The 16,863-nt window shown below is 42.1% G+C and overlaps 1 protein-coding gene across 1 annotated transcript in view; it reads right to left on the reverse strand.

Moving 5' to 3' along the window:
• The window catches only part of LOC139556640 (ATPase family AAA domain-containing protein 2B-like), a 128,773-nt gene that overhangs the window by 54,347 nt on the left and 57,563 nt on the right, over positions 1 to 16,863 (reverse strand). The window contains exons 20-24 of the mRNA XM_071370837.1: positions 16,112 to 16,247; positions 11,856 to 12,052; positions 11,423 to 11,582; positions 6,878 to 7,000; positions 3,510 to 3,635 (exon numbers count right to left, since the gene is read on the reverse strand). Of these exons, the coding sequence (XP_071226938.1) occupies positions 3,510 to 3,635; positions 6,878 to 7,000; positions 11,423 to 11,582; positions 11,856 to 12,052; positions 16,112 to 16,247 (742 nt within the window). The remainder of the gene's footprint in view (positions 1 to 3,509; positions 3,636 to 6,877; positions 7,001 to 11,422; positions 11,583 to 11,855; positions 12,053 to 16,111; positions 16,248 to 16,863) is intronic.

The raw sequence follows: 16,863 nt of genomic DNA on the forward strand, positions 1-16,863 counted from the left end.
TGTCCAGACAGTGACACTATACGAGCTTGAAGAGGACACATCCTTGGCACTCAACAGAAAGGAAAGAGGGAGATAGTTTTGTTCTCAGTGTGTATTGAAGAATCTCTGAATAAACACAATAGAAACACCATGTGTGTGCATGCATCTACTTCCCCTTTTGTTCCATAGCACATATCCAGGTCATGGTCTATTCAACCACCCATGTCGTCAAGAAGAAGTGTTTACTTATAAAAAATAAATGTCTCTTCTCATCAAGAACTTCTGATGATTTGGCTGGCAGGGGAGTGAGAGAAAGGGTGGAGAGAGAGAGGAGAGAAAAGGATGGTTGCTTCCACTAAGGTGTGAGTGGACTGAGGCAGAACGTGAAAGAGCCAACAGGCAGGAAGACATTCAGCTTCCAGTGGGCTATTGCTTTGGGCACCATATTGACTAACCTTTAGTACATACATGTTTACATTTAGAGTAATTTAGCAGATGCTCTTAAACAGAGTGACTTACAGTAAGTAGTGAGTGATTGCTTACATTTTCATACTTTTTCCCATACTGGTCTCCCGAGGGAAAAATGCATTAGCTCGAACAACTCTATACAGGCCTTATTGCACGCCATTTTACAACCTACAGCGTTAAATGAATTGTGAAAACATCTCTTCTCTGTCCTGGCACCCCAATGGTGGAATCAGCTTCCCCCTGAAGCTAAGAAACCTCTGAAACCCAACTTAAGATTTTTATTATTCATTTATTTGAAACACTTAACCAGCACTTGCACTTGACCCTCCCCACCTCCCAGCTCTGACTACTAACAACTATGTCATTGAGGAAAAATGTACTTTCTATGCCGGAGATATGTGGTTGTCCCACCTAGTCATCTTAAGATGAATGCACCAACTGTATGTCACTCTGGATAAGAATGTCTGCTAAATGACTCAAATGTCAAATGTCATTGTGACAGCATTGTTATATCATGCCGGTAGAGTGTTCTCCTTGACTTATGTCGGCAGTTCTTGGAATATTACTCAAAGAAGAAAAAAAACAGCTGATGGGCTCTCCTTTCCAATCATGGATAACATTGACAGTCAACATAATAAAGCTGAATGTCTGGGGGGGGGGAAACTAACAAAGCTCTCTAAATATAAGCCTAGAGCTAATGCAGGACATTTTACAAGAACTGCTATAATGGCAAACTGAGCGGCAGAGCTACAGCTAATTGTGTTAACATGAACATGCAGGATTTACAAGGTACCTACACAAATAGCCAAGTATTCCCAAGTTAAAGACAGTCAGCTCACATGGTTTGTAGAAACTTGAGGCGTATGAATGGGAACACAGGAGAGTGAATTATGGATGAGGGGAAGGTACAGTGGTCGACCTCTCCTCCACATCCTCCTGGCAGTGCCCTCACTATAAACCCAGGAGGGGCCTGGGCTGGCACAGCCTAAACCGATAGGTTATGGGGCTCAAATAACTCCATATTTCCCCATATAGCCTAGTACAATATTTGGCCCAAAATAAACAGGTAGCCTAATGGCTCTGAACTGGAGCTCGGTCCCAGATTCCTCAATAGTGCACAACTTTCGGCCAAAATCACATGGGGCTACCACACAGTGCTATAGGAAATAGAGCTAACTGAAGGCCCTGGGTAGAAGTTCACCCAAATTCACTCTGGTTTACCCTCACCCAATCGTAACCTTTGCTGATGGAGTTGCCCCTAGACACTGATTCAAGGCCAGTTATGTTTTTCAGCCTAGAGACAACTTCATCAGCGGCAGTCTCTCTCTTCCCAAAGGGGGGCAGTGTGTGCAAGATTCTGTCATATCTATCTCAACACCTAATTGATTCCCCCTGATCAATTAATTGGACATGTCACCAAAGTGCTCCAGGTGAAAATTGGTTGCCGATGATGAAATAATGAATTACCCGAGCTAATTAATTAAGTTCTGGAGCGTGGTGATAAGTTGTGGGACACAGTGAATTAGTGACTGACATGTGCAACACTTTGCTTTGGCTCCTGAGATAAAAAGGGGAGACACTAACGGCGGAGAGACAATTCGCCAATTTAACCTCCTTGGATTGGTCAGACAGGGTAAACAGAAGAGGAACATAATATACTTGACTACTTCTACATGAAATTCATAATCACAACCACTTAAAACCCCTTGGGTTACTAATAGCAAATGTAACAATGTAAACATTGTTAGAGGATTGACTGAGGTCAGATGTGGTTGTAGCTGATTGTGTTGAATACACCCACAGAATAAAGAGAGAGCTTGAAGTATTTTGATTAAAAAGGAAGAAAAGAATCTCCTTGACTCCTACATGCATTTAGTCAATCACTTGAAAGGCCTTGCATTATTGGAAACAAACGTGATGACAAACAATTCTACAGGTTTGACAGAGGTCAAAGATTGATCCACTGTAACTGAAGCTGGTTGTGTTTATACTATGTACTGTACTTATAGTTTATACTCTTAGGCCTACAAGTCACACACAAAGGGAAAAAATGACTTCAACACATCAATCCAAGTCCACACTGTAAACCCTGAATTGTGTTAAGGCAAAGGGGTGTACAATAAATCCAGCATCGCTTCTCGCCTCCTAGATCCAGACAGATAATTAACAGCAAGCTAGAAGCTAAGACACACACAAAATATTGAAAGTAAAAAAGGCTCTAGTCAAGGCCTACTTCTCCCTGGGCCAAAACTCTGGTTAACACACACAGCAGGAGGCCAATTAGAGGTCTCCAGATAGACAAGCGCCATGCTGTGGCAGAACAGAGTATGCAGTAAGATCTAGTCCAGTAGTGCCTATACTGTAATCGTGTGGTGGCTTTATTTGTTATTTACGTTATTAGTGGTGATTGTGACCCAACAGATTCTGAAACAATACGTTTAGACACATCTTACAAGTCGGCCTAAACTGGGAGGAGACACCAGGTAACTAGGCTGAACCAGGATTCAAATACAGCAGAAGATTTAAATCACAGAGTTGTAAAAATCTTCATTCATTCAGACAGACAAACTCAGTGGTACAGGCAACAACCTCAGGCATCCTCCAATAACACCAACACTCCCTTCTGGTTGTCAGTAGTACAGGCAGGTAATGATCTGGTCTGTCTGCCCCCCCGCCCTCCCCTGGCCCTCCCCACTCGCCATGTGCACCTGGTGGTGGGAGCAGGTAATTACTATGTGGCGTGGTCACGCTCCACACAGCGCTGGGACGACGTAGACACAGGAGAAAAGACTAGTCTCTTTAACGTGGCTGCCCACTGTGTGCGCGTGTGTTGAGCTAACACGGTGAGGCTGCTGATTTGTGGGATGGTGGATCTGTAATCAGCTAAATGACCTCGTTCTAAATGATCTGAACACCTCTACACCTTACACACACAGACAGCCGTGTTGTGAGTCACACGTCTCACGTGAGTCAACCGTGGTGTGAGTGTTAGTTGAGCATGTGTGTGCGTGCCTGCCAGTGTGTGTGTTAAATGAGTATGCTTGTGTATGTGTTGTACTCACTGCTGCAGTGGTGCTTGTCGACGGCCTCTCCCTGAGTGCTGCTCCCAGCGTTCTCCTCTCCAGCCGGCTTCCTGGTGGTTACCACGACAGCCAGGGAGACAGGAGGCACATCCAGAATCTGGAGGTCTGCAGACAACATACAGGGTCAATAAAAAAAATATGTTTTTTATTGTCACATACACCAGAAAGGCGCAGTGAAATGTGTTGTTTTACAAGGTCAGCCCGTAGCGCACAGACACACACACACACACACACACTTCTTCCCGACTCCAGGGCAGAACCATATCAGCCAAGATTAGGTTTTGCTGACGCAACCCAACACCAGGCAATCGAACAGTACAAATGGATACCTTTAGCATCTCTACTGGCACATTAAATATTCACTGCTGTATTCCCTTTCAGCTAGTTGACTTCTGCTCCTAAAATATTAATTTGCGGCGGCTTTGTGTGTGCGTGCACATCACCGTGAAACGGAGGAAATCAGCAGTGATGTGTGTGACCCTAGAAAACCCCTAGTCTTTGATGAGACTGTGTTTCTAAGACAGGAGACTAAGCCTTAGCAGTTTCAATAATACGGTAGTAAAAAGCTCTTATGTGCTCAGAGTGTATCAGCCTGCACACAACCCATCCTCTCTTTCCCCAATTCCTCATTCCACCTCCATCACAAGAGCGGCTTACCTCAGTTATACTCACATGCGTGTTTCTGCTCTGCATGCATGTTCATACAGGATTATTCATTGATAAATATGTGGTGTGTGTAGATTTGCACATGATCCTGTATGTGTATGTTTGCATGTGTGTGGGTGATTCTGTGTATAGAATCAAGCGGAATGTACATGCATAAGTATGAACATATTGTACAACCAAGTACCTATTACTACCAATACTCTACCTACATTCTCCTTGTGCGCGTACACTAACAAGTGTGTTTGTGCGTGATCGTCTTTCTCTGTAACTATACAAGCTTACATACAGTTGAAGTCAGAAGTTACCATGCACTTAGGTTGGAGTCATTAAAACTCGTTTTTACACCACTCCAAAAATTTCTTGTTAACAAACTATTGTTTTGTCAAGTCGGTTAGGACATCTACTTTGTGCATGACACAAGTCATTTTTCCAACAATTGTTTACAGACAGATTATTTCACTGTATCACAATTCTAATGGGTCAGACGTTTACATACACTAAGTTGCCTGTGCCTTTAAAAAGCCATAAAATTATGTCATGGCATTAGAAGCTTGTGATAGGCTAATTGACATCATTTGAGTCAATTGGGAGCTGTACCTGTCGATGTATTTCAACGCCTACCTTCAAACTCAGTGCCTCTTTGCTTGACATCATGGGAAAATCAAACGAAATCAGCCAAGACCTCAGAAAAAATTGTAGACCTCCATAAGTCTGATTCATCCTTGGGAGCAATTTCCAAACACCTGAAGGTACCACGTTCATCTGTACAAACAACAGGACGCAAGTATAAACACCATGGGACGACGCAGCCGTCATACCGCTCAGGAAGGGGAGGCGTTCTGTCTCCTAGAGATGAACGTACTTTGGTGCGAAAAGTGCAAATCAATTCCAGAACAGCAGCAAAGGATCTTGTGAAGATGCTGGAGGAAACAGGTACAAAAGTATCTATATCCACAGTAAAACGAGTCCTATATCGACATAACCTGAAAGGCCACTCAGAAAGGAAGAAGCCACTGCTCAAAAACCGCCATAAAAAAGCCAGACTACGGTTTGCAACTGCACATGGGGACAAAGATGGTACTTTTTGGAGAAATGTCCTCTGGTTTGATAAAACAAAAATAGAACTGTTGGGCCATAATGACCATCGTTATGTTTGGAGGAAAAAGGGGAAGTCTTGCAAGCCGAAGGACACCATCCCAACCGTGAAGCACGGGGGTGGCAGCATCATGTTGTGGGGGTGCTTTGCTGCAGGAGGGACTGGTGCACTATTCAAAATAGATGGCATCATGAGGAAGGGAAAAGTATGTGGATATATTGAAGCAACATCTCAAGACATCAGTCAAGAAGTTAAAGCTTGGTCGCAAATGGCTCTTCCAAATGGACAGTGACCCCAAAGATACTTCCAAAGTTGTGGCAAAAGGGCTTAAGGACAACAAAGTCAAGGTATTGAAGTGGCCATCACAAAACCCTGACCTCAATCCTATAGAACATTTGTGGGCAGAACTGAAAAGGCATGTGCGAGCAAGTAGGCCTACAAACCTGACTCAGTTACACCAGCTTTGTCAGGAGGAATGGGCCAAAATTCACCCAACTTATTGTGGGAAGCTTGTGGAAGGCTACCTGAAACATTTGACGCAAGTTAAACAATTTAAAGGCAATGCTACAAAATACTAATTGAGTGTATGTAAACTTCTGACCCACTGGGAATGTGATGAAAGAAATAAAAGCTGAAATAAATTACTACTATTATTCTGACATTTCACATTCTTAAAATAAAGTGGTGATCCTAACTGACCTGAGACAGGACATTTTTACTCTAATTAAAATGTCAGGAATTGTGAAAAACTGAGTTTAAATGTATTTGGCTAAGGTGTATGTAAACTTCCGACTTCAACTGTATGAATAAATCAACATTGGATCCCATTAGAGTCTAGTTAGGTATTCACCAACCACCCTGGAGCAGGCGAACATACTGTAAACTAGTGGAACATTACAAGTTAATGCATAGTACACAGCCTTAGCAGTGGTGTAAAGTACTTAAGTAAAAATACTTTAAAGTACTACTTAAGTCGTTTTTTGGGTATCTGTACTTTACTATTTATATTTTTGACTACTTATACTTTACTACATTCTTTAAGAAAATATTGTACTTTTTACTCCATACATTTTCCTTGACACCCAAAAGTACTTGTCAAATTTACGCACAACCGAAAAATCCCTGGTCATCCCTACTGCCTCTGATCTGGTGGACTCGTTAAACACACACGCTTTGTTTGTAAATGTCTGAGTGTTGGAGTGTCCCAGGCTTTCCGCAAATAAATAAAAACAAGAAAATGGTGCCATCTGGTTTGCTTAACATAAGGAATTTGAAATGATTTATACTTTTGATACTCAAGTATATTTTAAACCAAACACTTTAACTCAAGTAGAATTTCACTGGGTGACTTACCTTTTAATAGAAAATGACTCAAGTAAAAGTATCTAACTTTATTCAAGTATGACAGTTGGGTACTTTTTCCGCCACTGAGCCTTAAGCTAAAGCAACACTTTCTGGCAATCCTACATGCAAGGAACGTGTGTGTGTGTGTGTGTGTGTGTGTGTGTGTGTGTGTGTGTGTGTGTGTGTGTGTGTGTGTGTGTGTGTGTGTGTGTGTGTGTGTGTGTGTGTGTGTGCTCCTCACCCCTCTTCCTGCGTGACTCCTTGATTTCCTCACACATGCGGTTGAACTCTGGGTCGAGCTCCGAGGCCAGCATGGCGTGCGCCGTGTCCTTCAGACTGCACGCTCTGTGGCGGATGATCTTATCTGGAGGGAGAGAACACATTCTGCCACTAATACACGCACATGCACTCAATTATGTATTGGCATTGTAGATACATTATATCTACAGATTCAATTACTTAGGCCTGAAGAATCATATGACAGATATTAATTCGGGCCTACGAGGTTTATGCCCTGCCATCGTTCTCTCCCTGCCTCTGCCCTTCACAAGCACACCCTCTGCTGGCCACAACACAAACTACTGGATGTGTCCCTGCCTGGCCTCCAACACCGGGAGCAAGGGATTATTGTTCTCTTACTGTTTGGATGCAGACAAAATAGCTGCCTTTGGTAGTGAATGTAAGGAGACAAACCTCAGGCATACAGTCAATCTCTCCTCCCTTCTCACAGAGACACACATATTGCATATGTAACACACACACACTTCCCTCTAACAAAAAATCTTTATCCTAAAAGCTGGTTGTCAGTGAGTTGAGTGTTTGCACGAGCGCGCATGTATGTGTGTAAACAGACATCCTCCTCTCATTATGCCACACAACCAACAGGTTCAGAAAGAGGGCCAGAGAGGTCGCCATCTGACAGCTTCTAACCACTAATTGGAAGACTGTGTGTGTTTGTGTGTGTGGTACAGTCCTGTACTGTCTGTCAGAGTATGGGGCGACAGGGTGCAGGGCGAGTGTTGAGTGGAGGTCTGTACCCTTATCGAACCCCGTGTCACCTCTGTCGAGAGCTGACAAGGACATTCTGCCACCTACTTTGTGTTATGTGTAAACAGTGTTTTGCTGCGAGTTTGAAAATGTTTGGGTGTTTTCCTCTAGAGTGGTGGAGCTGGTTTGTTTGTGAATGCGGGGTTTACACTGTGTTGAGCGGATAGATTTAGTTTTCTAACTTAATGAAGTTAGAGGAAACAGGGGAACAAGAACTTCCTTCAAGACAGCAGAGTACAGCCTCGGCTTTTACTGCAAACAGGAGGAGGAGAAATGGAAGAGAGGAGTGGAGGAAAGGAGGAAGAAGAGAAGAAAAAGAAAGAATAGGAAGAGGGGGAGAAGGGGACTATTCGGAAGACAAAGGAAGAGGACAGAACACAAAATGTATTTTACAGTGTCTCAGAGCTCACAATGGGGAGGGGCCTTTAGTGCATCATTTGTGGCCACTGCAATCAAACAAAGGACCTGGGCCTTCCGCCTGCCAAATCACAGATATGATTTATTCATCCGTGTGTGAGCTCATGTGTATAAAGCTGCATTTAAATCAAATTGTATTTGTCACATGCTTTATAAACAGGTGTAGAGCAACAGTGAAATGCTTACTTACAGGCCCTTCCCAACAATGCAGAGAAATAAAAGAAATAATAGAAAACAATATTTTCTTTAAATAAATAAAAAAATACACGAGTAACAATAACTTGGCTATATACATGGGGTACCGGTACAGAGTCGATGTGCAGGGGTACGAGTTAATAGATGTAGATAAGTAGATAACTAGGAATAAAGTGAAGAATAATAAACAGTAACAGCAGGGCATATGAGACTAGTGGAAAAAAGTGTCAAGGGAGATAGTCAGGTAGCTATTCGGTTAACCATTTAACTGAGCAACAAGCAGTGAGAAAGAAACCTCCTTTAGTTTAGTTGGCCCACGGATGTACAGTATCCCAGGGAGATAGAGACAAAGAGGCTCCCTGAGAAATACAACGTCCAGTTTAATTGAATGCTGTCAGGTCGCTAGGCTTCCATTTATATGGCTTTCAATTAACGCCACAGCATACGATGGGAACTTGAGTTCTTACCATTTTTCCCACTACATTCATTCCAATTGCTTATGAATTATTCATAAGCCTAAATCCATTCCTACAACCTTCACTTTCATTTAAACACCAACACAGCCTGCGTGTTTAAATAATGCATGTTATTCTAATCGATTAGATAACACCTTTTCGTAAGTGACAACCCCTGCTATATTCAACTGTGTGGGAGTGTAGGTTTCAGTGTTTTCCCATAAGTACACAGAGTAGCCAGCCAAATTGAGGGGGGGGGGGGGGGGGCATCGGGTGTGCATACCACCAAATTTTGTTGTTGCAGAACAAGCGCTATTATGGTGTTTCTACGGTACATTCCAATGCCTTGAATCCATCCGAAACACACAGCTAAATTATTGAATACTGTAACGACTTTACCTCTCAAATTGGTCAAATGAATTGTGGTATTGAGTAGAAAGAAATTGCTTTACAATTAAAATGTTTTTAAAAATGTTTTAATTCAGTGGTTTTTTTTTTTTAATCGTCCAGGCCTAGATGATCAGGACTGTCTTTCAAATAAGATAACCTTTAACATTAATCTAAAGAGAAGACAGGTTTTAAGTCATATTTACAGTTTTATTGCAAGATATGAATTGCCAATGTTTGTTAGTTTATTGTGTCAAAAAGAAGAAGAAAAAGGTTGTGTTCTGTCAAGTAAACATGGACTGATTTCCTGTTGAGAAACAATACATAATTGTAAGAAAATGGATTTAAAAGTGCTAAAAAGTTTAGGGGGAGGACCCCCCGCCAGATTGTGTACCGGCACTTTTATACAAAGTCAGTCGCCAATGAATGGACCTACAGGTATGATTGAAGAACGAAGCCAGTGTTAAACATGGGCTTTGCTACACAGAAAGCAGCAGATGACTGCTCCATTTTTACACTCCAATCAGTAGGCCCATATCGATACATTTAATAATATCATTAGCTTTAATAACCTGCAAAAGAGCTGTTCGTTCTCAAAAAAAACTCAGCACTAAGCTTCACTGACGAGTCACTTTAGCGGTCACTAGCAAGTCTTGACATGGGCTTCGAATTCAAAAAAAGACTGGTGCACTTCACAAAATAGATGGCATCATATTGAAGCATCATGTTGAAGCAACACCTCAAAACATCATTCAGGAAGTTAAAGCTTTGTCGCAAATGGGTCTTCCAAATGGACAATGACCCCAAGCATACTTCCTAAGTTGTGGCAAAAGGGCTTAAGGACAACAAAGTCAAGGTATTGGAGTGGCCATCACAAAGCCCTGATCTCAATCCAATAGAAGATTTGTGGGCAGAACTGAAAAAGCATGTGCGAGCAAGGAGGCCTACAAACCTGACTCAGTTACACCAGCTCTGTCAGGAGGAACGGGCCAAAATTAACCCAACTTATTGTGGGAAGCTTGTGGAAGGCTACCCGAAACATTTGACCCAAGTTAAACAATTTAAAGGCAATGCTACAAAAAACTTCTGACCCACTGGGAATGTGATGAAAGAAATAAAAGCTGAAATAAATAATTCTCTCTACTATTATTCTGACGTTCCGCATTCTTAAAATAAAGTGGTGATCCTAACTTCTTAACTGACCTAAGACAGGGAATTTTTACTATGATTAAATGTCAGGAATTGTGAAAAACAGAGTTTAAATGTATTTGGCTAAGGTGTATGTAAACTTCCGACTTCAAGTGTGTGTGTGTGTATATATATACACACACACTTGAAGTCGGAAGCTTACATACACCTTAGCCAAATACATTTAAACTCCGTTATATATATATATATATATGTGTGTGTGTGTATCTATCTATCTATCTATTGGGGAGACCAAGTATTTGATACACTGCTGATTTTGCATGTTTTCCTACTTACAAAGCATGTAGAGGTCTGTAATTTTTATCATAGGTACACTTCAACTGTGAGAGACGGAATCTAAAACAAAAATCCAGAAAACCACATTGTATGATTTTGAAGTAATTAATTTGATATATCAGCTGATGTAAGAAGGGCTATATAAATACATTTGATTTGTAAGCAAGTTGTGAATATCCAACGGAGATTGTCAATAGTATATACAGTAAATGTTTTGGCGGATTAAAACAAAAGATTAAAGAGGGCTGTGGCCTCCCTGTGAACAGAAGTTATGTTTTGTTTTGTCTGTAATTAAAACCTTTTTGTTGCTGATTAAGATTTAGTATAGGGAAAACTAACTAAATGTTTATTTTAGGAAAGGATTAAATGTTTCATAGGTGGTTTCCTTGGGAGAGCAGATAGTGAAATTCTGCAGTTCTATTATGTATAAAGGTACCCAGATCAGGCCGTAAAAGGTGCTCCCAATTAAGTAGGTCCTGGCCATTTGTTTGCTTTTGCCCTACGTTTTACCACACCCACCAACACACACACACACACACACGTTATGAATATTTTTTTTGTGGGGTCAATACAGTGTGATTCATTGCGTGGAATTATTTTATTCGGTTTTTGTAGGATCTTCACGGGTTAGAAACTATGCACATTAAATGGCACACAAATAAAATTTACTTAAGTATCCATTGTCCGAATTTTGGTTACACAAGATCTCCTGACAAGAAATGTACTGAAAAACTCAATGTAAACCTGGTACACAATGTTTGAAATGTCTTTAAATACACACACACCCCCTCCATGTGTACCTGAGGGTTCCTTGTCAGGGTTGTACTCCAGGGCATTGCTGCAGATGAGGTCTATGTCCACCAAGAAGTTCTTGGCCGTCAGGTATTTATGGGTGTCGATCTTGGTCATGACCATAGATAGATCCATAGGCTGAATAATCACCTCCAGGTAGTCTGACACCTGAGAAGGAGGGGAGGGAGAAAGTCCATTTAAACTGGTGCAATTCACTCCATTTAAATCAAAATCAGTTAAGAGGAATCAGTCCAGCAGTGTCAATTCTCTAGAAGCAGTGCAATACTCAAATAGAGGCGAGAGGGTGAGGGGACAGGACTCAAATAATGACGCAACCTCCCTAGGGTACCTCATTCCTTTTTTTATCATTACTGTATCTAGCGAGGTATACTGTGATATCTAGTATCTACATCATCACGCATTCTCTGTGTTGTTACCCACCTCCTCAATGTCAACAGGTTTGCTGAAGATGTTGAAGCGTTTGTCTACGGCGAGGCGCTTGGTGACGTCCCTGAGGAACAGACGCAGTTCTCTCAGAGTGTTCTCCTCCTGGTCGGCCAGACGAAGCTGTTCCTCGGGGGAGAGAACCCTGGGGCCAGGGACCTCCGCTACCGGAAGCACCTCCTCACACCGCAGGGCTAACGAGATAAGAGGATAGAGAGTAGGTGAGTGCGTGTGTTTGAGAGCGTTCTCCTCACCTTCTGGGCTACACTGCTTCTCAGGGAAAAGCGGACTGGGGCCTGCACTACTGGTAGGACCTCAGCATGACAAAAAGCAAGTGATGTGAGAAAGGTTGAGTGTGTGTGTGTGTGTGTGTAAGAGAATGTGTTCTCCTCTGAATCTTCTACTCTAGGTTGATCCTTGTGGGAGAGGTGAGACACACTCAGGCGGGGGGGGGCATCAACTTCTTTCTAAACAAATCATCAACAAATGAACAAAAACCCTGAACCACTTTTAATTCCATGACTAGAGACTTAACGAAAACAGCAAAGAGCTGCTGTTTACGAGTAAGTTCATGTTTAAGTTGTTAGTCAACACTTTGTTCAACACTTATAAGCCATAAAATGTGCATTCTCACTACATCCACTCAAGCTACACCAAGAACTGCAGAAGCAATGAATGAGCATAGCAGTGTTTCGATAAGCTTGCGTTGAAGCGGCTTCTCTCTTAATACCGAGGAATATTTCACTCTCTCTGGTCACAGGAGTAACAACATGAATTGGTGCATGAAGCAGAACTAATGCAGTGCGACTTGAGTTTCACCATCAGCTGGAAGACTGTCCCCTTATCTCAGCAGATGGAGAGGGGGGGGTAAGTAGGATGAGAGGCAGCCTCACCGCTGCTCCCTCCCTCCCCTCAGACTGACAATCAGACACAGGCCTTCAGTCCAGTAATTATTATTTTTGTATGAATTATGCTTAGCTGTGCCTCACGTAATAGAACAAATGATCTATTACCAGTGTGATCATCATATACCTAAAATTGAAATACATTTTTTAAATGGTCTGAGATGAACAACATTGGCAGGGCATTTCAAGCATAGCCAATAGGCATATGTAGTGATAAGTGTATTGGGCCTACAGCCTACTGCAGAAACCTCATTGCTACATAACTGTTTTTAATTGGTTAACGTTGCATAAGTTTCCGTTTTACAAGTCACGATAAAAATACAAATCTGAGCGGTAGATCTCGGTTTGCATTAGACTCAGAAAGATATCTTGCAATTGCGTGAGAAAACAGAGTTTTGGTGGCCTCTTAAAAAGAAGAGGACACCATCAGCTTTCTATAGGCAAGGTGTACTATATTTATTTCTCAACTTTCCTAATATTAAGCAAATTGCTTCGCTTTACAACCGGAGTAGCCTACCTGGCTTGCATGAAAATGAACTGTGGGAAAAGCACTGCCCCGGTTCTAATAAGTGCATAATAATTGCCCATTCTAAACTAATTTCACACATATTATTTAGTATATGTAAAGACAAAATGACATTGAGAATATTATCACTTGTGAAGGATGCCCAGCGTGCGGAATCTTGGAAAAAAAAAAAAAAAAAGGGCATGCATCCCCCCGTCTTTTCAAATCATAGTCGGCCTATATGTTTTGATAAGGTTTGTATCACAATTAACTAAAGTGGCCCGAGACCCCTGAAACAGTTGGATTCTAGAGAGCCTTGTGAAACACGTGTTCTTATAAGCTCAGTCATTGCGCAATCGCGGGTGAAAACAGTTTTGACTGGCCACTATTTAAAAGAGGATTCCAGCTTTCTCGTGCTGCTAAAGTTAATGCTAAATTCTAGAAATTAAGCACATTAATCCGCTTTACAACAGTACAGCCTACCTGGCCTATTGAAAACTTTAACCTCCATTCGCTATTCGAGTGCAGGGTACGGATGACGTTTCTTTGTAGGGGCCATTCTAAATAAATAATTCCACACAACCAGTACCAGTCAAAAGTTTGGACACAACTACTCATTCAAGGGGTTTTCTTTATTTTTACTATTTTCTACATTGCAAAATAAGTGAAGATGTCAAAAATATGAAATAACACATATGGGATCATGTAAAGCAGGGATACCTAGTCAACTGTACAACTGAATGTCTTCAACTGAAATGTGTCTTCCACATTTAACCCAACCCCTCTGAAACAGAGAGGTGCCGGGGGCTGCCTTAAATCGGCATCCACGTCTTCTGCGCCCGGGGAACAACGGGTTAACTGCCTTGCTCAGGGGCAGAACGACCGATTTTTACCTTGTCAGCTCAGGGATGCGATCTAGCAACCTTGCGGTTACTGGCCCAACGCTCTAACCACTAGGCTACCTGACGCTTAAGAGGGTGTGAACGATGCTGAATGGGTGTAGACAAAGGGCTCTCCAATAGTAGTACCATAACAGTCAAAGGTCATTTTCTCAAAAGTGAGTTTACAAGTTTATCAACTTTCAAAGCAAAATAACTTTCCCATTGTTCCTCAATTGTGGTGTAATTTTGTAGCTCTGAGTCTATACTTTTTCAATTTCAAATTTTGCTACATAAGACCGATGAGCCACAAATTGTTTGTTGAAAATATCCTTTATTTTATTCAGCTATGTTAAATTGTATTCATAATTCTAAAAAATAATGCCACGGAATTCTAAGCAAATCTTGTCTGCTAAATGAACTTGTAGCCAGGGCCCCTCATAGCCAGGGCCAAGCATAAGGACGACTCAGAATATGCTGTTCTGTTCTTCTGAAATAGGCTAGATTTTCTTCCTATCATGTTTCTTTGGACCGGTCTAAAATAAATAATGGATTTAATGTGATGGTGTAGGCTATATTAAATGGATTTATTTGACTTTTTAAAATGTAGATCTTCCAAAGGTCTGCATCAGTGGCTTTGTAGGCTGTGTGGAAGCCGGAGATGCGAAACGTGTTTATGTTAATGTTCAATTACCGTGAGACCACCAGTTATTTGCATGACAATCACCGACTGACAAAATGTCATGACTGCTACAGCCCTAGTTGGGGATTCAGCACAGTCTAGTTACACACTGTGCTTCCTCTCCCTTTGCCTCTCCTCTTCTGGTCCACTAGCCCCAGGCGCCTTCCAACATTGTTAGCCCTGCTTCACATTAGCATCATCGTCCATGAGTGTAATCATAGGTAACTGTGCTCGGTTCATAGCGGGCTCCCTCTCTCCCACTTGAATCTCCCCAGCCTCCCCCTGAACTCCCCACCCCTACAAGCAGCCCCTGATGGAAGTAGGGCTGCTGTTTTATTCACGGGGAACCCCCGAAGAGAGGAGAGCTGGGACCCCTGCCTCACATCAATAAGGCTATGCGAGCCACGTGTGTCCGAATACGTGTGTGTATGTGTGGGACCCCTGCCTTGCATCAATGAGGATGCTGCAATCGCCGTTGCTTGCTGTATTTCCATTTGAAAGTGGAGTGCCATCATGGAAGCCCCGGTGGACCACTCTCTCACACTGAGAAGGAACAGATGGAAAGGGAGGTTGGGGAAGAGAATAGTTAGGTGAATGATAGGGGGAAATGGAGGGGAGAGTATGGAGGGATGAGGGAGTGGAGGAGAGAGAATTTGAAAGGAGAGTATGGTAGCAGGAGAGATGGGGAGAGCGCCGTGGAGTACTACAGGAAGCTATGGAAGTCATGGCGTTCCTACTCGTCCGCCCACATTCAATTATCTAGGAATGTATGTTTTTCAAGTGAAGCAAAAATCTAGCGATGATTCAACAGCTCAGAGAATTGAGTTGTACGGTGGTTACTGCGTTTGAGCAATGTGTGTGTCAGGAGAGGGGCACTGTCTGCGGGGTTGCTAACAACTGAACGCATCTGGCTTTCAGGGGAAATGGAGAAAGCCTGACTTCCGCTTTAAGACGTTAACAAGGCGACACTCCATCTTAACCATTCTACATTTACTGGATTGGTTCAACAGTGCAGAGAAGAGAACCTCCCATGACAGTTTTATTTGTTCATCGTCAGGACCAGAAAGAAAGAAATGCCGCTCAGGAGTTTCTTTTTTGCCTGCTACTTTAGGTTAGGAGAGAGAAAACAGAAAGGCGAGATAAATCTAAGATGAAAATGACTCTTTTCTCTCAGCACCCCGCTGAGAACGATGTCAGGACAGCATTGTAAAAGCTTGGTTAGAATATGATACAGTATTACACGTGTGTGTATGTGTGTGCATGCTTGTATGAATTCATAGTACCTTTGTGTCTCCTGTGGGATGGCGCTCTAGCAGCCTGTACCAGTAGCAGGTCCATGAAGAACCTTCGTCTGTCCTCCTCTCCAGGTGAAGACAGACTGACCACCTCCCCGTACATCGTCTGGAACATCAACTTCACCTGGGAGAGACAATAAGAACCATATGAACAAAAACAGTAGAACCGGCTCATTTACGCGATAGCCAATGGATGTGTGCCTGGTGTACGGAATCAGAAGAATCTTCTTGGATTTGCCTAGACTTTATTGAAGTAATATTGATGTTTTGAAGAGCTAAGCCAATGTAATATTGACGACAGTTTTGTTGTAATTTTCAGAAGTAGCAGCAGACAGGTGTTGAATTAAGTTAGTACGGCAGTGCGTTCAACCTATTAAACAAAGGTTCGCCCACGTCGTCCCAAATTAAATATGAGAGCATGTTCTATAAATAGCAGTGTGACCAATTTGATCACATATGCAACAAAATATTTTGCTGTGATACCTGGAGTTGAATTTGCAGGTTTTTAGAAAGTGCAGGACAAGCCATTCAATCAGGATGTGTTATCGGACAGCTAGATACCTACTTACCTTTTGGAAGCTAATAAATTGCATTTATTTAAAATATGAGACATAATAATTGTAATCAGAAGATACTATTAAACATGTACATTTGATTGGTAACAGAATAAATAGCAATAGAATAAGTGCAGAATAAATAATGCTGTAATTGTAAATTGTACATCCAAGGTAGGCTACTGC

This window comes from Salvelinus alpinus, chromosome 27, assembly GCF_045679555.1.
Source record: "Salvelinus alpinus chromosome 27, SLU_Salpinus.1, whole genome shotgun sequence".
Classification (NCBI taxonomy): Eukaryota; Metazoa; Chordata; class Actinopteri; order Salmoniformes; family Salmonidae; genus Salvelinus; species Salvelinus alpinus.